Source organism: Hetaerina americana, unplaced genomic scaffold, assembly GCF_022747635.1.
Source record: "Hetaerina americana unplaced genomic scaffold, ioHetAmer1.1.p SCAF_4, whole genome shotgun sequence".
Classification (NCBI taxonomy): domain Eukaryota; kingdom Metazoa; phylum Arthropoda; class Insecta; order Odonata; family Calopterygidae; genus Hetaerina; species Hetaerina americana.
Window position 1 is genome coordinate 23,405,679 of NW_027286985.1, and position 22,265 is coordinate 23,427,943.

Consider the following 22,265-nt stretch of genomic DNA (forward strand, 5'->3'; position numbering starts at 1 on the left):
TTTTCTAAAATATTACAACCATTGTGTGGGCCCATTTATGCTGTTGGATATCATGCTAGGAAACTTTGTGGTCGGTACTGACGGCCGTCAGAAGGAATCAGTAATTAGGTCAGAAAGTTCTCAGGGGTCATTTCATATACTAATCTTGATTCCCGAAAAAGCAACAACAGAGCATCCAAACACGAAGCCGAGTTCAAACGCGTGACCATTGGATTAGAAGGGAGAGAATTATGCTATGCTACAAAAGTCAGACTCCCATTCATATTGTTTTGTATTGAGATGGAGTTTTCGAAAACAGAGGGATAAATGGCATGCTGAAGACATAATCAGATAAGGACGAAATAAAGAGAGGTAAGAAAGAAGCTAGAATCGAAAAAGGACTTATTGCAATGATACGATAAGATCTTAAGTGAAGCAGCGCTGAATAAGCATATAATTAGCCCGAAAGAGACCACCTTACTTTAGTAGTAGTGGAGTATCTGGGTTCATCACAAACCGTTCTCTCGCCGGCAGAGAGTTCAGTAATCATTAGATTACGGAGAGAAACTTAAGAAGGGCCTATTCAGACGGTTAGATGCTTTATTATCGAGATTTCAACAAATGGTCCTTAATTGCAACGGACCAGCCGGCGAGCGCGTTATCCATCGGGATAAGTTGGTTACGCTGTTTGCTTGTGGCATTAAGAAGACTGCCACTCGGTACTAAGGATTTACATGAGCATGGAGGACTTTTTTCAGCATTATTGGTTAGCATATTGATTTAATATTAAATGTATTGTTTCAATTATTGGTCATTTATATCAATAAAACCTCAAAGGAAATTTAAAATCGTATTTTGAATTAATATAGTATATATCTGATCCCTGAACTGATATACTCGTATGTGATCCCTTATCGTTCGTGGAAAAAATGGCACGTTAAATGCATCTGTTATCTTTCTAATTTTTTGACATGATCTCTTCTACCGTAGTAATATGAGGGCAATGATATATTTTCAACATCACTGCTCATCGTTCCAAATTATGCAAGCGATTTAATCTGTACGAGTAATTAAAATTTCGCTCCGTGAGTGAGTGACTCCAAACCTAGCTCCTCTAATATTTTGAATACGTTGCTACTTTTATCATAACAAAGTTATAAAAATTTAGCGCCTCTAAGCTGCAAGCGATTCAATTTTGAAATTAATCTAACTTTGGGTGGATCCCATATACTTGATTTAATGCAGCATATTCTAAATGAGGCCTAACCACCGAAAGATAACGTTTCTCCTTGACCTTTTCATCACATTGACCCAGTGCTCTTCTCAATAATCCTAATTTTTTGTTAGCTTGTCCACATATACTTCGAATGTGTTTCGCCCAGGAGAGGTCGTGAGTGAGGGTAACGCCTTAGTATTTAATCGAATTTGCGCATTTCATTTCGGTGCTCCCGATGCAGTAGGCGTTCTATTTTCCGGTACACCCTCTTCTCTCAATCTGGCGAGAAGAGGTTGTACCAGAAATATCACCCTCAAACTACTTGAAATTCATTTCCTTCAACTGCCTTCGAGCGAATATTGAATCCGTCTTTCCTCTTCTTGGCATGATTCCAAACTTTTCCTCGCAAACTCCGTCTCCTGCCGTTAACTTTCTTTCGACCAATTTTTCTCAGCTTTTCATCGTATGTGACATACGTCTTATTCCTACAGAGTTACTTCAATTTTCCTCGCTTCCCTTGCATTGCTGCACAATTACACTTTTTCTCCACTCATCTGGCATAATTTTCTGCTCCCCTAGTATCCCAATCAAATTCCACAGCACATCAATCCGATCCCCACTCATACTTTTCTAACCCTCTGCCGGTACCTGATCCGATCTTCTTCCATTATTTCATTTCACTGACAGCGCATTCACTTCATACATACCTATGCCTTTAATTATTTGCTCATTTGCCTCTCCATCCTCGAATCTTTCCCTTGAATTTCCTCATTTAATAGTCCCTTTAAGTAATATTTTCACATTTTTGTCAACTTTTCTTGATCACTATTCCTAATGCTCCTCTTTAATGCGCGTAATATGCTTTGATGCGTGGTCTCGGGCTTTAGCTGTCAACCGAAAATGCCTCTCCTCATCCTTCCTTTTCAGTTGTTCGTAAGCTACTTCCACTACCTTCGCACTTCCCAGAGCAATTTTAGCTTTCATCTTCACTCTCCCCATCCAACGATCCCCATCCAAGTCTCCCCATCCAACGATCGTGCCGTTAGACACGTAAATATCTTTTCTTTGCCTCTCTGCAAGTGCTGTAACAGTGTTGCACATATTGTACGCATTGTTCGATCAACTTCTGCACTTCTTTATTCCACCACCATTTCTTCTCCCCTCCTCTCATGGTTTTATCAAGGACCTCCTTTTTAATTTTTCTTATGGTGTTTTTATTTATAGCCTGTCATTTTTACACAAGATCCGATATATTTATTTTCCTTAGCACAGTTAAAAAAACGTTTCTTAAACTTTTTTATTTCAGTCTCCATTTTATCTTTTTCTTCCTCTTGCTTGGGTGCTCCTTTCGATTTCCAGCATTAATCGAAAATCCATTACTAATGACTATGTCATGACGCTACATCTTATCTATGTAAAACCTTGTATGTAGTTCGTCACTTTCTCCGAAAATTTCCTACGACACGGACGGCCCAGCAATGTGGCTCGTCCTTTCTCCACTTTGTAAATGATTAGAGATTCTCTTTCTTCATGACGTGTTTATTAAATATCCCATGGTCGAAGGCCACTGCATGATCTAGTATGCATGTATTTTTACTGGATGAATATATTTTTCCAAAGCTCAATCTTCCTGCACCCTTCTCCCTTCACTGAATTCTTCCTACATTATTAGGAGTGACTCTAACTGGAACTAAACCCTATATTTGATCAGCCAGAAAAGTCAACACTTCCTCACATAGTTGAACTTCATGACCATTTGCTAGGAAAGCCATTATAGCACGTATAACCGATGGCATAACTGCTCACGCAAATTTGGTATTCGATAATTAACGAGAGAAAACCAGAAATGCTTTGAAGGTAGAATAAATGTCGACGCCAGTTATTCTAGACGTGATTTGAATTAAGGTCAAGTTGTTACCACTTCTATGACCATCAGTGGCGACACTCCAATCAAAGGCATGTCGCTTACATAAGATGGAGGACCACAACAGGGGTTTGGAGGCATGATTCAGTTCCAGGCTTGGTGTTTTCTTCGTCCAGCATCGTTTCAGTTCCAGTGAAAGCTCTAAACTTCAACGAATATATTTTTACAGGAGTTCGTAAAATATATTAAGCATTTAATTTATTATTTACTTTTATAAAACAATATGAACTTGAGAGGCCATATGAATCAGAGCAGTACGGAAGTAAAAAGTATATTATTTCCAAATGCAAACGATGGAAAGATGTAAATGAAGCGATTAGTTACCTTCACCAGCAAATTTCGCGCAATTGAACTCCTTTTTGGGACAAAAGGTCGCGGATGGAGGAATAAAAAGTGAATTTTGATCACATCTCAGGAAATCATAAAACGCAGTTTAATAAAAGGGAGCAAGGTTCATTACCCTTTTGCGGAAATTCCAGTGTATTTTTCTTATCGCTACGGTTCATAGCCTCGTTTTCATTTTATCTGGGGAAAAGCAACCCTTCTTTCTTACGCACCCGAATTTTTATGAACGGACCCATTTTGGGTATTGCAACTTACATGCCTACGCAGACATTTAGTGGCGAATTTTCCGCACAAGATTTCTACAGGAGTGGACTTTAGATAGAAAGATAGATAAATAGAGAACATTATTTGGGCGAAATTGAGACCTAATGGCCCCTTCTTCCATTTAAGCCATTTTTATTTAATTAACCAAATAATGATGCAACATGAGGAACGAAGTTTGACCCCCGGGGTGGAAATATCTTATGCGATACCATTTGTATGAAAGAATTATCAAGGGAATTTGCATTGATTGTTAAAATATTCCAGCCAAATGAAAGTAATAATATTAGAAGAGATGAAGAAATGAAAAGCAGGAGTAGGATATGCATTATTTTGCTACTTGTAAAGATGGAAAAATGTTTCCTAACATTCCAGTGAAAGCATGAATAATAGCATTTGATGTACAATTGAAAGTTTCGGTTGTATTTTGTTTATGAAAATTTGCCGGCCTCGGTGGCGGCGGGGTAACGTCCTCGTCTGCGAGGGTCGCGGGTTCGATTCCCGCCTGGGTGGGTTTCTTCCACCAAGGGCTTGGGTGTTTGTAATCGTCTCCATTGTTATTCTTTGTTAATAGTCCGATGTAAAGGCCAGAATGCTGTTTTCGGACTAAGGCTAAATAAATAAATAAAATAGAATTAATGTTTGGAACAGAAATAAACGTTTCGTACTTCCTAAATGCCTTAATCGTATTCCCATTGGTGTGCGTGAGAATGTGTTTTCACGTGAATGTGATTATGATTCTGCAGGTAGGAAAACTCAAAAAAATATATAAGTAAACCAGCATTAATTCTGTATTAAATTTTTTTCCGAAATAAGTACCTAATTGTATTGAACACAAATGAGATAACAAGAACACGGCATTATTGAGGACTTCTTTTTTCCATTTTCTGTTAAAATTTGTACATTATAATAGCAATAAATTAAACATCACAAATAATGATACTCTTACCCCTAGGGTAGAAATTCTTCTCTTTTTGCTTGGAAATGATCAATTAGGAAATATTCCTTTAGCCCCTGAACTGAAGCATTATTTTACTGGGCAGTTTTATAAAAATATAAAATTCTCTGCAGCAACATTAAGGAGGAATAAAGATGGAGATGTCGTTTACAAAAGTGAACTGTTTTTTTTTAAATCGGCAAAGTTAGTTTGACCATAATCTGTATTTACGTAGATATCACCCAGAGAACCTCAACAAGGTCGCGAGGCACGGGGTGCCAGATCGTTGGGATAACTGGGAATTTTGTCATTAGACAACATTTGATTTTTGAGAAGCATGAATTTTCGTACGAGATACTTTATAATGTTGTGATCACGCATGAGAGAGTGTACTTTTTGTGAGAAAAAATGAGTTTCATCTATCGCTCAGTCCATTCTTCAAATATGATTGTACAAACACAACGGGTGCAACGAAACGAAACGTAACATTTTGTCCTCCCATTTAGGTATAACATATTGCTGGTGATGATCATGGGAGCAGGAATAGATGGTATTAACTAGAGTGGAGGTTCACTAATGCAATAAATCAAGCGAATTTGAGAAATGATTACGTACGAAGGCATCGAGAAATGAAAAGAACGGAGTAAAAAAATGTAGCAAACCAATCTTAGTTGATAGCAGAAGACAATGAAGAGAAGACACTTTGATCGATGGTTTTACAATGTTATTTTTAAATTAAAAAACTTAAATTACAATTTAATTCAGCCAGCGGGGAGATATCATAAACTAAGAGATAATTATTGACGGCAAAATGAGAAAAATAAAATTTTTTACTCATTCCGCACACCCTTAGAAAGGAAGCAGGTAATAAAGTTTGGCTGTTTATTATTGATTTCTAATAAAAATAATCTTTAGAAATAGGAACCTCAAAAATATTAAGGTTATATTTTCCTGGCTACATTATTTTTTATTTTCGGTTTTCTATTGTATGCAGGAAGGTTCTCGATAGTCTCTTTGTGTCTTTCAAAGTACCTAATCTTTCCTTCATTATTTCTTGCTCACGTAACATTTACCCTTATATCGAATGTTTTCATTCCCTCCGATCATCATATCAACGATCTCTGCCTTTTCACATCGCTCCAGCCAAAATCCTCCGAAACTCAAATCGTCTTACAACGTTTCGGCTTTCTTCCACTCTCTTCCATCGCAAGACACTCATATTGTTAGAAGAATAGAGTATTAGATCCATATTGGTATTCGCTTATTATTTCTTCTCACCTTAAATTCTCGGTCATCACTTCCTTCAGCCCAAGAAATTTCTTTCTCCGCACTACACTTTCTCCCCCTTTCTAAAACTTCGTTTCCTGTCTCCTTTATTTTATTCATTTTTTCTCTGTCTCGTTTCTCGAAACTTTACAATCCATGTCCTCCCACTTTACCCATAATATAGAGTTTCTGCGGCACTTGACGCTTTCATGAACAAAGTCTTCGCTGATTTTCGAAGATAGAAGAGATAAATTAAAGGATTTCGGGAAGAGCATGATGATTGCGACTCAGAGGAAAAATATCAACCAAATTTGGGCTTGAGAATGGTTTCACAAGCATCTAGTGCGTCTGGAGCTCTTAAGCAATAAATTAACCAAACATTAGAAGAAAAAATTGAAGATGACCAAGAAAGCACTTTTGAATTCTGAATTCATCCCAAGGATACTGATTGAAGTACGATACAAGTCAACACGCCATTGCTTGCTGAGTTCGTGGACTTGGGAAATTACACGCTCGTGGAAGACCAATGGCAGTGTCAAGCGGAATGAAGTAGTCCATTAGTGTATATATTTAGGAACGAATTACGACTGATGAATCGTCTCGACCGTACAAGAATCAGATCGCCACAATGCAAGAGGAAGATGATTAAATTATAAGTTTAAGAAAATTAGTGGAGAAGTATGGAAAATATGCACACTCTCAATATTAATTATGTATCTGCATTGTACTTTGAAGAGGCAAAAAACGCGAGAAATAGTGATAAAAGGAATTAAGGTGAGTGGGAAAATAGCTTGCATTACTTCACAAATTAAAACTGAATAACAGCACAGAATAGAAAACACCTGGAGGAACTACTAAACATTACCAACTGAACACTTCAAGATTACCGACCTCGAAAGCAGCTATAATAGATCGAAGAAAACATAGGTCATAAGAGATAGTATAGCTCAATATTGGTAGGAAGTTGTCACGAAGATCCAACTATTAGTGTCAAAGAAGATACGATTGGAAACAAGTAATCAGAAAGTGAAAAAATTCGTACGAAGTGTCGATCAGAGACATTGTCAAACCACACCAAAGGAGAATAGAAACCAGCGAAACCCAAAGATGGGAGCCAATGCTCAGAGTCAAACGGGCAGACAGAGTGAGGGAAGGGGAAGTCTAGAGAGATTTGGAAGAGGAAATTGCAATATTAAGTAGAATATGGAAAAAGAGTCACACAAATTGGAACCACCTCGAAACAAAACTTTGTGTTCGTTAGGAACATTGTAATAGAATAGGAAGTGAAAAGAACTCCACAAGGAACACCAGGTAACGAATAAAAGAACCAAATAAAGATAAATGGAAGATAAAAGAGGCAAGAGGGAATAAGAGAGCTGGTTTTGAGTAGAGGAGAAAGAAGGGCATCAGTAAAATCAATAAACTTTACGATCAACGTTAGAATTCCCTTTACAGCTTTTAAAAAAACCCAGCCATTAATTCTTAGGTCTTCATAAATGATTATTATTCCAACGCAATTATACTCTTAATTTTATTACAATCCGTCCATTTTTGTTCAAAGTCAGAACAAACACGTGAATTATTTCGAGCGCTCAAATGTATTACCTACTAATTTAATGTTTTTCTTAAGATTCCTTCCTCTTGATCGTCTCATTACTTAGTATTCCTTTTGTTTATTTTCATATTATATACTTTGAAATACGTCCAATAATACCAGTTCCATATGTGATCATGGATTTGCGTCAATAACGGCTCTAATTTCTCGGTTAACTAAATCTTTATCATGCGCCAGTTATATCCCCAAATACTTCCACCCTACTCCACCCATTGATGACTTCCCAGTAATTTTCTCTGCGTATGATGCGTATCTCTCCTTTTACAAACCCGAAATGCATATCAAAATAAAATAAATTTTAAATCTGAATGCGGGAATGTCATGCTGTCATTATTATTAACAATTAGAAAACAGATCAGTTCGTTTCTATCCCTACATGACTCTAGGATTCAATAACGATAAAATCCAATGTAGCTGTGTCCCGCAGAATGAATGACTACTTAATGAATATTTGTTAGATATCCATCGAGCCATAATTTAACATAATTATTTACCTACTTATACACATATTCCATACGCATTCTGAATACAACTAGGATATCCAATGATGTGATTAGACTTAAAATATGGATTTAATGGTTTGGAATTTTTGGTGTTTTCGGAAGACATTATAACTCTCGGTAAAGGATATTTGGTTCTGCTCCTAATTTTAGATTAATTACTCCAAAGTTAACAAATCCAGTACTTAAGAGGATGAAAATTATTATTTTTGGTGTAAAATACCTAATTATTGTAGACTAAATATAACTTCCCCTACTAACCAATATTCCGTTTAAAATTTTTCAATTACTGACCGATATTCACTAATCTCTCCGGCTCCTCCTTTAGTTCACGTCCTTACAATTATAACTACCCTGATGCTTAGATGATTTGAAAAATAATCGAAAACTGTTTCCTAATCATTTTAACATCATTTCCGAGGTGGAAATGCATCTATGGAGTCTTCGTCCCCTCTCCTCCAGTACTTTCAAAATCACTTTTATTTGTCATTCCTTATTGTATTTATGAGAGCAGACTGCTTCAGATTCACCTATGAGTGTATTTATATAATTTAATTCATCGTTGAGATTTTTACTTTTCATTTTAAACTTGGATCCACTACAAATACAAATAATCTTTCTTCCTAATACTAATTCCCTTCCAGTAACAGCCATGCATCACTCAAGGGTTGTGAAATGTCCCATATAAATTGATTGATTCACAGAGTTATTGAAATCAATTTGTCCATGTTTTGCCAGCGCGCAACTGTGATAACGTCGAACAATTTCGCCAATTTCTTTTCTATTGTGGCTAAGGTTGCATCCAGCAACAGAATCGCGCGGGTAGATATTTTAGAGGGAACAGTCCTGCGGGTGTTGGGCCACCGGCTTATCAAAGACGAGGTATAAATACTCTTAAATCTACCAGAAACAAGCAACCGAAAGTCGAAGACAGAGCACAAAAGAGTTAGCTAAATTTACGACCTAAACAAACAAATAATAATTTTATCCAGGCAGCATCGTAAAATCTACTCTGAAAGAGAGAGGGAAAGAATATTTCGCTATTAGGCAGTCACGTCCGGATTCGAGCCAGTTTAGCATGCGTTCTCGCAATCGCGATCCATAAAAGAAGCAAGAATTTAAGTCGACTGATGAACGCTCCAGTGGAGCAACTTCCGCGCACAATGCATTCCTACGCCGAACGTTAGAAAGTTGAACACATATTTAATTGCTCCTAATGATTGTACACATAAACGAAGGAAGCGATTCCTAATGCAATCAATCGATACGTTTAAGGGGGGAAATCAAATAATTAAATAATGCGGAAAAATAACGAGCGACAAGTCGGAGCTCCTTAAAACAATAGCTCTTCGTGGAGGTACATTCTGAACTTCCTGGGTAAAGAATGCAGGATGGGGATGGAGAGGAAGAGAGAGAACCTGTGCGTAGCATTCTACTTATGACAAAAGGCATCGGGGAGTTCGCCACAGGTTGAAGCACTCGTGGAAAATTCCTTGAGACGCACTCCCAACACGAATTTCTAGTGTACCGAAAAAAAAACTTTGGTTGAGCCAATCAAAAAGTCGTTTAATAGCATCAACCAAGGGAAATTTCCGGAAATACTTGTCATCAAATGCAGGCAGATTTAACGGCGATAAACCTAAAATATATTAACCCCAAGACTTTCCCGTGAAGACTTCCGTGGTGTGATGGCGTTGAAAAACAGTGTCTTACAGGATTTCTTCCGCTAAGGTCCATGTCACTTGAACAACGGTTTCGGATTTTGAGCGGAAGACACCAAATAAAACGCCGACGAAGCCGCTTGAAACATGATGGGACGTGGATGAAATTCCGACAAGCACGGAGCTTTTAAAAATCAATCATACGCCAGGTATATAATTATGACAAAGACAGAAATGGTTTCGCAAAATAAAACACTATGATAAAGAAGAACAATTTTAGCTCAAAAAATATTTCGGTGGCTATGATTTATGGCATAAATAAAATTAAACTAATATTAGCACTACGTTGAAATGGTATTGAAAATAGGAATTGGAAATCAGATGATGTCGGATCAGTAGGGGAAAGCTATTAGATCATTAAAAGTCCAGAGAATAAAATAGAATTAAAGAAGCCGCAGAGGAAGTAATCCGTAGGGATGAAGTCTTCGAGACAGAAGCCCTAGAAGGTGGCTTAGAGTTTATGGATAGGAGGAGAGAATATAAGGACTCAAGATTTAAGTGGGATTAAGTAAGTAAGAAAGTGAGTAAGTAAGTAGTGGGAGGGAGCATACGCAATAAGGTTAGTCGAAAGGCAAGAAAAATCAGGAAAGAATCGATGGACGATTTTTGTGAGGAAATTCAAAACGCCCTCTCTCAAGGCAAGACTACAGAAGCATGTATAGCAGTGATAAATTAATTTAAAGAATATAATGCTTTCAAGGATGAGAAAATCAAAAATTGATCATACACTGAAGAGGTGGAAAGAGCACCTAGTTTCAATGGTAGCGCAATTTTAAATAACCTCATTCACACTATTTTAGTGGAATACACTCGAAATAGGGACAGCACAGAAGACGAAAGCAGAGTTAAATGTCGAAATAAAGAATTCGAGGGAAAATTAATTTAATGCCAAAAAATTAATTCAAAGTTCGAATAATTAATGATATCAATTCAGAGTTAATAAAATTGTAGTAGAGAAAGTTTTAGCGAAGTTATAATGATTACTTAGAGAATATACACAAGGGGAAATAAAATCAGAAGATCCAGAAATAATATCCAGAAGAAAGTACTAATACTTATGTCCAAAAATAAGAAAGCAGAGAAACGCAAATGTTTTCACACAATCAACCTTGGAACACATTCATCTCGACCTTGATAGGAGTCTTCCATAGAGAAATGAAACGTAAAACCTAGGAAGTAGGCTTTTTACGTTCCATTTCTCTGTGGACTTAGAATAATTTCGAATTAGGAATAAAACGGTGGAGCTATAGAAGTCCTTAGGGTTATTCTTAAAGATAAGAATGGAAAAATATTAACGTAGCAACAAAAAATTGATAACTGTCGCATAACCCGATTCGAGAAGACGTTCGATAACATCGACTGAGAAAGAATGATCGTGGGAATGAGATCGGGGGTTCGGGTCTTCGGATGTTTGAAAATCTAGCTCAAATTAATAAGCAGAAAAAGTACTACTGTGTTACCAAGCATTAGAGCATACATGTTTAGGCCTTTTGAGCACATCGACGAGTGAGATTAACGTTAAGTAAGCAGTTCAAGGTTCAACGGCAAATGGTGATCGTGCGGGAGATGCCGAGTTCATATTATGCAAATTTAAGAAGTACAACCGAAATTACTCATTACAAAGAAAGTTATCATGATACACGTTTGTTCTTAAAGAAATATCAGGTTGTTCTACTCCTCTACTCAATTCATCTCCATTTGATACTATTTTCCTTCCATTAATTGATGTTTGTACAGTTTGCGAGTGACCGTTAGCCTTGCTGGTTGATGTTCGCGAAGATGGTTGCGAAATTCAGGTAATAGTGATCACACTCATTAGACCTAACGCTGATCTACATGTTCTCATGGATATTTTGATAAATGATAAATGGATGATCGATGTTGAAGAAATAATGGAGCTAAAAAGGATGCGCTTTCACCGAGAAAGCGATTAATGAAATGATAGGCATGCATGCGCAGGCGGGGAGGAGAAAACATCAGATGATAATAGCTGTAATTCCAAAAATATTAGATGATCTAAAGTAACACTTGTTGGCTGAGAAATAATGAGGAAAAAGTTAGAATTAAAGAAGGAGAACCTATAAAAATGGTCGACAGCAAAATTACTGCAGACATCAGATATAAAAAACGATCTCGATCTTAAAAGCAAGGAGTGGATGACATTTTTACTCGTATTAGGAAATTATTGTCCTTAAACTACCACCTAACACTTGGTGACAGAAAATGACAATGAAAGAAGAACTTCCCAAAAGAAGAAATAGCTTCTAAGAACAAAAAAATATGAATGGAATCTAGAAAACAGATGAAGAATCTACAACTAATATAAATCTATATTTATGCATAATAATGTCAGTGACATTAACAGATAGGAGGAGACATACGTCAATGATAAAGGAATGGAATAGGACACATGGTTGGACCAAGTAGCCGAAGGAAATATTTAATGAGCCCGATGGTAAACAGTGAAAAGGGTAAGGGAGAAAATTGAAGTGGATATTTTGAGGCACAATAGATTTATGAACGAAAATTGAGAGACAACGAAAAAAATTAAACGATGGATATTTTCAGGACAAGATCCAAAATATGATACATAAATAGAATAAACAGAATTAGTACAAACACAAAAAAACCAGCAAATGGAAGATTCGAATTGAGAGCAAACGTAAAAAAATGTCGTAGCGTAGTAGTTGATGATAATCAATGTAAAAAATAATGCCTCTTTGTTGATTATATTGAATTATTGATATTTCAAGAAAAATGAATTAAAAGACCGTCAGGGATAAAAATACAAAATACTTGATGTTTTTGGATTATTCAGTCTGGTTTTCAGTTTCAGTTTTAAAGGTTTTTATTTCCGTATTTTTAGAGTACAAGTAGATATATAAACAAGATATATATAAACAATATGAAAACATAACAAAATTCAGTCTGGTACGGTCATTCGGTCATACGTATTTCTGGCAGAGTTAGGAAAACTCATATATTGTCAAACTAGAATAAAATAAAATAATGTCCATTTCTTGATTTAAAGACTAATTCCTTTTCGGGAAGTTAAAAAAAAGAAACAAAAACGACAAAAATGCGCCAATTCCGGAATTTGAACCGGAATATCTTAGCGGGGAAGCCGAGAAATTATTACCCGCCATGTTCGATCCGATCCCCTTTCCCATTATATAATTCGCGGCGAAAAGAAATAATTTTTTTTCGCGGTGAAAACGCTCTTGCCGTTCGTTAATTAGTGGTTCACCCGAATCATAATATTTGTGAGGCGGAGAGAGAAAAATGGAAAGAGAGAGGGAGGAAGGGAGAAAGAGGGAGGAAGTTGTTCGCGTATGAGACGGGCGGCCAATGCAAAGGTGGTGAGTAGCCGAGAGTGGGACGGCCGAGGGACAGGAACGGACGGAAGGCTTTGAGAGAGAAGGGGGCACGGGAGTTCGAGGAGTGGTATGGTGGTGGGAAGGAGGGCGGGGGGACAGAGGGGGGTCTATTCCCCGAACGAAGAATTTCGTCAAGAGCTGAATTTCTGGATCGGCCGGGCACACTCTGGCCTACGTGCGCGTGCCCTGAGATTCGGCCACACCAAACGAGACGGGGACGAAAATGTGGATCGAGGGTTTTATTCTCACCCCGAATACTTAATGTAACCGCGGGGGGCCATGTTCAGGTCTTTCCATTTTCAAAAAATACAAAAATGGCGGAGGATTTTTGCCCGTAATGGTGGTGGGTACCCAGGGCTGGGAACGGAACCGGCAATTGAATTGCGAGGATTGCGAACAGGTATTTGGTCCGGGCGCAATGGCAACGACTCGGGGCTGTCGCAACCCCGCTCCGCGTTTCCTCCTCACTAATTCCACTATCGCTGGTCTGGACGACTGGATCGATCCGGGTGAGGAGTAGGATAATGATCGATGCCCCCCTTCGCATGAATTTTCGCGCAACAGAAAACAGGCTGATGCAAGAACGAGATACGGATTGAGACGCGGAAGTGTAGCCACAATGAGCGAAGGTGCACATAGCGATAATAGACATTTTTTCTTCCAATTTCAATACATTTAATTTATTATTGACAGAAGTCTACCTGGATAGGGTAGGTTTTTCATGGACCGAGACATCACAACCTACTGAACTCCAGGCCTGACTAACAACTGAAGGCCTAACTAACATGACACAAAATATCTTTAAACCATATTCGATGTATTAAATACTACGATATTTCTCTCTGCATACTTCCAACCTCTCTTAATTCCATCCCAAATGGCTATTAAATTCCCCGTCTTCCATGATTTTCCAGTATTCTCCTCTCTATTACCATCTTCAGCGGCCAATTGCCTCTCATTATCTCCTTTATGCACTTGTCCTGCCAGAGAAGTTTTCTCAAAAAACTTCTATCTTCCTCCATTATGCCAAGTACTTCATCTTTTTTATTCTTTCCGCCCATTTTATTTCTTTTTGTATTCCACTCTACACTTCACAAATACCAAAGGACTTCAATCTATGCTTATTTTCTTTTATTTACAAACTCACCATGAGTACCTGTCATCAGCTCTCATCTCATGATAAATCCTTTTTTACCAAACAAAATTCTTTTAAAGCCCTTACTGTTTTGCCCATATTCTTCTAAAACACTTCCTAAATAGGTGAAATTTTCTACATATTACTTACATTTAATGTTTATCTGAGCCGTTCTCCTTCTTAGTTAACTTCTAAGCCTCATTTTTTATGACAAATTCTCATCCCTCATCTATCACACTGGTTCTTCAATGCGCTGAGTAATGATGGGAACCCTTTGGTCGATAGGCTACCTAACGTCTGGCGATCCACATATCTGATTTCAGTTACCTACCTACTTTAACTACTGCATCCAGTCCTTCCCACGTCCCTTTAATTCCCTCGGCATATACATCGTAACGAACAGGTGATAATGGACATATCTTACTACTTTGACTAGAGCTGCACATTCCGACTCTCCATTGGCTATCCGCAGTTGAACAGTATGAGACGTTCAGACTGCGGATCTCGTCAATTCCTGCAGTCTACACTTATCTTCTGCAAAACATTCATTGGTTTCGCCTAGTTTGCTCTATTTAATGCCATTTTGAAATACATTCAGTACACAAATGCATCCTAGTTATACTCGATGTTCCTATCCGCTGATGATCTTATTATTGCTATGACATCTCGCGTACCTATCACCTTTCTAAATCCAAACTAATCTTCCACTAAGTACTAATGTGGTCTTTTCTCGATCATTTTCTTAATGATCCTAAGTAATATCATTACCACCCAAAATCAAATTTGTAACCCCATAGTCCTCACATACCGCTGTTTTTCCCTTTATCGATTCTGGTCTGATAAAATCTTCCGCCAGTTTGTCCACCATTAATGCTTCAAATAAGCCCAAAAAATCCACTTTCCTCGTTTTCCTAAATACTTGAGTAGTTCTTCAAGAATGCTATTTATACCCTAAGAATTCTTTAATTAAAAATTGAGTTAATATAACAAAATTTTCCTTGTTCTAGTATTAACTCAGCCCCAAAATGGTCATCCATTATAACATAATTTTTATAATATATTTTTTGAGATATGACTGTGGAGGAGATTGAAAGGAATAAGATGGATTGGCAAAATAAGGACTGAAGAGGCGTTAAACACTGAATGATAATGTATTATCATAGACTAATGTTTGACCTCATTAGGGAATGATAACGTCCAAGTTTTCTATGACCATGTAATTGAATGAACATGCATTTTATGAACACCTTTTCTTTTCCACTGGTGTGAAGTGTAATGAGTCGATGGACATTTAACATTCGACCCTTGGCACTCGTAAAATAGATCAACGTAGGGAGGGATGAGTATATAATTTTAATAGAGATACAACGGGTAGATATATGATGAAAAGTGACCATAAATGCTCAATTTCCATCTGGAAACAAAATTTGAGTCACTTGTATCAGTCAATTTTATTTTCCCAATTTTGTAAAATTTGATGTTTATAGTTAATATGCATACCAAACCAAATTTTTTTACACATTATCTATGCAGAATTAAATTCTCTTAACTTTATCCTAGTATTTGAATGTAACATACCATGAGTGGTGATTTAAATTGTTATATATTCCGAAACAATTATTCTTTTTATATTAATTGCGTGAAAATAAACAGAGAAACAATCAATAATTTTAAGAAAACATAATTTGCGAGCAAAAGATGGAAGAATCAACTTAAGTAACATGACAAAAGATGTTCTTCAATATGTTATCTGTGTTGAAGCATATTTATAATTAACTCTGAGTTAGTCTTAAAGATAGGAGCAGTGCCTATGAATTTAAACCTAAGATAGTAAACCGATATTTCGAATTACAAAATAATTAAAATCCGAGTTCGTATTTACCACAATTTTTTCACTTGTAAAAATATTTACTACCTTATGTGTGTGGTCATTGACTTCTTCCCGATCAGTAGTTTGAGTTTGTAAGACAAATTTTCTTGTTCCGATGATCCAGTTACCGAAGAAAGTTGACAGGCGAAAGTCAAGTTTGTTTGGTTGATTTGATCCTTGACTAAAGGACAAAGTTTTCCAATGACGCTTAAAACGGAACTATATATTTAAAAATTCTGATCTAATTACATTCAATGAACCATCGAATCTCTTCGAGCAAAAGGATATCCGAGATTCCATCTCCGACAGCTCTTACAAGTAAATCGAACAATTTCCTTGATTACGTATTTGAAATCCTCTACGGCTTACGGAAATATTATTCAATATAGTCAGTCCTAAAAAGATGGTAAAAAGCTCAGTACCTCCTTTTCACGTATTTAATATCAGATACATAATTCAAACCATGTTATTTGGAATGAAATAACTCTTCCCTCGGAGTACTATCTGGACATGACGTTTGGCTATTATTCTCTTTGGTAGACATAATCAGGCACTAGTTGAGTCCTTCATTATATATCCTTTGTGAAAGTTTCCATAAAAAATAGCCGTTTAATTTTTCAAATTTTAATTGCGTGAAAGGATTGGATAAATTATTTTCCCCTCGTGTTATTATCATTGATAAAAATCATCATTGACTTGAAGTTTTGGTAGTACAGAAATTTAAACGATTTCGACAAGTCAGATCATCTCATGTTGGTGGCCACTTTTTCCATGATCTACTGGTCAAGTGCACACAATGTATGCGTATTGGCTCATTAAAAACCATGTGTGATCCCTACTTTGCGTAATTTAGATTATCTGTTTCAAAACTGATAAAAGTTCAAATTTCTGATTAAAGTTAAATCAATTATAAAAGCATTTGGATCATAAAAGAAGAGAGATTTGAAAGTTTCGGGTCCTCTTTTTCCAAGATTCTTCACAGATCCTTTTAAAATAGCTTCATTTATTCGAAAAAGGGATATTTTCTCGCCTTTGTATGCAAATACGAAGTAAAGCGTTACTCATAACTTAGAGTTAAAAGTACAAATAGTCCTCTTTTCAAGAAGATTTTATATAGTGCCTAAACCCTGTTGTTATATGTATATTTATGGCAATAATATTTAGGAACCACGAAAACCATATAAATATACATTATATTTACATTTATTAATTGGATAAAATGAAGGAACCATTTGGTGTGCTTGCTTAGGATATATGCGTACAACGAAGTTTTGCTCCTGACTACCTCCCTTCCTTTGCTCACTCCGCCGCAACTCAAGATAGAGAAAAAAATTAATTATTTATAATGCTAAATAGAACCTTACTTGAAATAAAAACGAAATATCATAGCGATAGTCGGCATGGGGATACAATCGATGAATACAGAAAGAAGTGGGTAAATTAATTAACCATTATTTATTTTTCCATAAATACCTTCAGGGGGTTTTCCCTCGTATATTCTTTAACAATGGCTTTGGTTGCTAAAGGATAGTTTTTCTAAAAGCATATCGTAGAATTTCATAAAAATTCACAACTTTCAGAAAATCCTCTGAAATTTTCTGAAAGTTTTCACCTTTTAAATTCGAAAAAAGATCGGTGATAAAAATCATTCAAATTCCTGCATTAAGTCACTTCTCTCGAGTTTGTATGACAATTATTTACAATTTAATTAGGCAAATGAAATAAAATATGGAAGCAATAAAAGTGGATTGAACAATATTTTCTACGGAAAGCTAATGTTAATGATCAGGAGTCGAATCTGATACTAGATGTTTACAAAAATGAGCCTATTATCTGCGAAGTGGAAACTTTTAATTATATGAAAAATTTAATTGCTGTTCTTCCAGTTCTTGACAATATTGAGCGTAGCAGAAAAACGTTGCATGAAAAATTTTGAGCTTGTAGTATACGAGTAGCTCGTAGATATACATACTTGTATATATGTATATGTATATATATATATATATATATATATATATATATATATATATACTTATATGTTGTCTAACTGCACACATACACTCAAGAATATCTTCGTTTTTTTCGAGTAAGGCTACCAGACTCATTAGTCCACCATACGAGTAAGGTTTTTTCCCTTGATCTATATCTACTTGGAAGTCTTAAATCTTGGTATTTTTTAAGAACCGGGAAAAATATTATACGCCAATCCACCTGAAATAAAAAAGAATACAGACGATCTATGGGGGAAAGGGGTCGATGTCCCTCACCGCTCTGGCCTTCCCTTAACGGCGGCATATGCTGACGCTAGATAAACTCCGTTTCTCTTCTCTCTTTTTTAACATGCACTTCGCCCTAATTAATCCATAACTCTGCGAGGAAATGTACGGAAAATATGCTTAGCGAGCCTTAAAGAGCACATCCGCTCTGTAGCTCTTGTGGGGACCCTAGCGGGATCAAGTGCTTCCCATCCAGTTAATAAGGATGGCAATGTCGTATGGCTGATTTATGCAGACGTTATTTAGAGAGCACGAGATGAGTTTTCAATATAAATCACCTTTGAACATTGAATTATTCCATTCTGTGTTTGAAAAAAATCCAATTAGATGAAACCACACTCCTTATAGTCTACTAATGATTATGCCAGCGCATGTTCATGTCAGAGATACTTCTCGTTCAACGAGAGAAATTTTCTAGTTTTAACCTAAGAATAATTTTTTAGTCTCATCTAGTGAAGTCCTCAAACGTTAATGAATTAGAGAGTACAAGTTGAGTCCCCACCATTAAATTTTTTCTTAATTTCTCTCGCATTCAATTCAGGTGTATCCTTTCTTTCCTCACCGACGCATTTTATGGTCCACATAATCTTAAACTTGTAAAATTTCCTCGAGGCCGAACTTTAAGCACCGAGGAACGCGCATGATCAGGAAGAATTTCAAACACGCAAACTTTGCAGCAGGTCGGTGCGCTACCCATCGAAAGAAACATGGGGAATACTGCCGCGTCCCCAATCATTCAGAGCACGCTCAGGTCTCGGTCATTATGTATCATTAACACGCTCATCCCAGGTAAAATCCGGAGACCGTCGCGATGGGACAAACGAAGGAAAATAACTTTTCCGTGGCTAGTTGGACAATAAAGTCGAATATGTGGAATATGGAAGACGAATATCGAAGGAAGTACAAATAATATGAGACGTGTTAGCCACCGCGGATTCGGGCCAAGTTAGAACTTCAGACCGAAAACTACTGACTTTGAAAACTGAAATTCAATTCAGTTTAGTACCTATGAAGTTAAAAAAGTCCAGAAAGTGCATCTGAAGGAAGATAACGGGAGAAAGTAGAGGTAATCCTCAAGAAGAACAGTTCAGGTGTCAAGAAACAAGAAGGTTTTCCAAGCAAGGGATCGCACCAAGTGGGAAATTGCTCTGAGGGTCTTAAAAAATAAAAGGGTTAGGTTTGGAAGGAGGAAGTTTCATTGGAAGGTTTTGTGTGAATGTACTCTTTAAAGAGGATATTTGCGAGTTTTATTCAGAGTGAAATATTTAAAAGAGTATCACTATATTTCATAAACGAAAAAGTTTGTCCATTCATAACTCGAAAGTAATTGAGAATTCTTGGTACTGTAAGGTCTAAAAATAGAAAATTTCTTAAATGCGATAAAATATCAGTATCCGTTAATTCAATACTTCCTGCTCGGCAGGAAGTATTATGATCGCCCTTGGATGGTAAACCTTTAAGTATTTTCTCATTTAATCCTTGGGAGTATTCCGGTGAGGTCAATAGGCAGCCTTAAAAGCATCAACCACTTGTGCCCTCTCCAAACGTACACATATGAAAACAGTGACCACTAAGTGATTCGGTGCCATAGGCTAATGGACTCCAAATATTTCATTCGATATCGTTTTTTGAATTGGAGAAAAGTTAATTAATAATAATTTGTGAGAAAAGACCATATTAAGAACTTCCTTGGCCATTTTGATCCATTACAAACGATCATCTCAAGACCTTTCAAATCTTTGAAGAAATAATTAGTTAATATTATCATAAGCACAAACAAGCTTTAACGATAAAATGATTGAATTTTCTTACCATTAAAATACAGCGTTATGATAACTAGAAAATTGAAGTCTATTATTGCTAATTTTCTAGCTCTAGCAACTTATTAGGTCATCAACGAGTGGTATAAAAAAATTGGGCATGCATGCAATTTGGTACATTAATCGAAATTTATCCGTACTAGTTGAGTATATATATATATTTGTTACTTTTGACACTTTCACTCTAATATTTCTCTTTACCCTCCACCTCTTTTTGCCCGTATCTTCTACTCAAATTAAAACTCCCTTTATCTCCAGACACCGAATATCTCACTGTCCTGATTCGGCACACATATGCGACTGGGAAAAATCTTTTCAAGCGCCTCAAAAATTGCCGGCAACCGAAACTATTCTCGCACATCATGGTCATTTTTATTAATTAAACAAAGAAAAACTAGCAAGTTGGGGTAAAAACTAACAAGATGGGGTAAAAACTAACAAGTATTTCCAGGGCACTGAAGGGCTATGACACGTTTCACCCCCGTGACGCCCGATAGTCTGATTAGTAGCTCCGGTTCGTCACATATGCTACAATAAGCATAACCATTTGTTTCAGGGCTGAGTAAAAGAGAAACGTTAAGAAAATGAGTAAAATAGCGGCCGGATGAGGGCCGTAAAAACAACTGGCCTTTTTTATCCGTTCGCGCTGCACATTTGAGCGAGGGATTTTGGCTGAGGGAAGGGGTTGGGTACTGGAGGAAAGCGGAGGGGGACGGGACGATGGTCCCCCGGGGGCGATGGCACACTACTCACTCTCCCATAGTGACGTAATTCTCCAGCTCGAACTGATAGTGGCAGATTCGGGGCGGGAGACCTAATCGGCAGGGGCGGTAGCACCCACCAACCCGGAGACCACTCTGGCGGCCCTGTCTGGAGAGGCCCGTCGTCTCCTCCTCTTCCAGGCCCTGGTGCATGACGACGGAGCCACCTTCCGAGTGCAGCAAGCCGAGTATCCGCTCGTCATCTGCGAATGGGGAGAGGAGAAAACAGTCGTGGATGATTAGCTGTTTAGTCGCCCTAGGGTTGAGACTTATTTAATTAATATGAATTAATAGAGGGCATGGCATTGATGACGAGAGCAAAACGTTTGCCAACAGTGGTGGAAAAAAGGTGTTTCGTGCTGGGATGAATAATTGTTTTATGAGCATGGAGCGAACTGGTTTACTAGAATGAGTGGCCGACCAATTCACTCCATGCTCGATATTGCAATATATGCATATATATAATTAGCTCATTCCATCTTGAAACCCGCTAGCACCATAAAAAGGGCAAGCGAAATCTGATATTAAAATGAAATGAAACGTCATTAGGAGAAAATATGAATAAAAATATAGCTAAATGAAAACAATCTATTTTTTGAAACAATTTTTTAAAACTATTCGCTACTTAATAAACCATATCTTATATTGTTCTCTTTATGGTTTATCAAGTGCCCAAAGTGTATCAGTTATCCATTATGGGGGCAATGCAACAATTCTGTATTCAATTCAACAATTTCAGAGTGTAAAAATCATTCTCATTGACCATGATTCGAACACATATCCTTCGATGTCCGGCCGAGTGCTTTAGCCAGTTAAGCTATCGATACGTCCGAAATTTATTATTCTTGGAATGGGTGATTTTGTCTGCGTCTTAATCTTTATACAAGTATGACCACTTGAGCTAGAGATTTACGCTATGTTGTATTTTTAGAGGATCGCCGAAGCGAATCGAAATCTGTCAACTGATTTGCATATTATTCTGTGCTTTCATCATATATTGACAGAATGTAATTGTTTGCAACATTTTCCTTCGAAGTGCATTTTCAATACAAATTATCTACAATTAACTATGACTGATTTTTTGAAAGAATTACTTAATGATGATACTATTTGTTATTGAAATAAGGTGATAAAAAGTGAACAAAGAAATTGCTCGTCAATCGCCCAATCTTGGTAAGGGCAAGGGTACAAAAAACCAGGTAAAACAGGTATTCAGAGACAACCCTCCCATTTTGTTATTTCTGACGAGAAAGTGGAAAGAT

General features: G+C 36.9%; 1 protein-coding gene across 1 annotated transcript in view; it reads right to left on the minus strand.

The window, feature by feature from the left end:
* LOC139692104 (uncharacterized) overlaps positions 1-21,156 on the minus strand; it is a 57,227-nt gene extending 36,071 nt beyond the window's left edge. Inside the window, exon 1 of the mRNA XM_071590139.1 lies at positions 20,996-21,156. Within this exon, the coding sequence (XP_071446240.1) occupies positions 20,996-21,156 (161 nt within the window). The remainder of the gene's footprint in view (positions 1-20,995) is intronic.
* Positions 21,157-22,265: the final 1,109 nt, after the last annotated feature.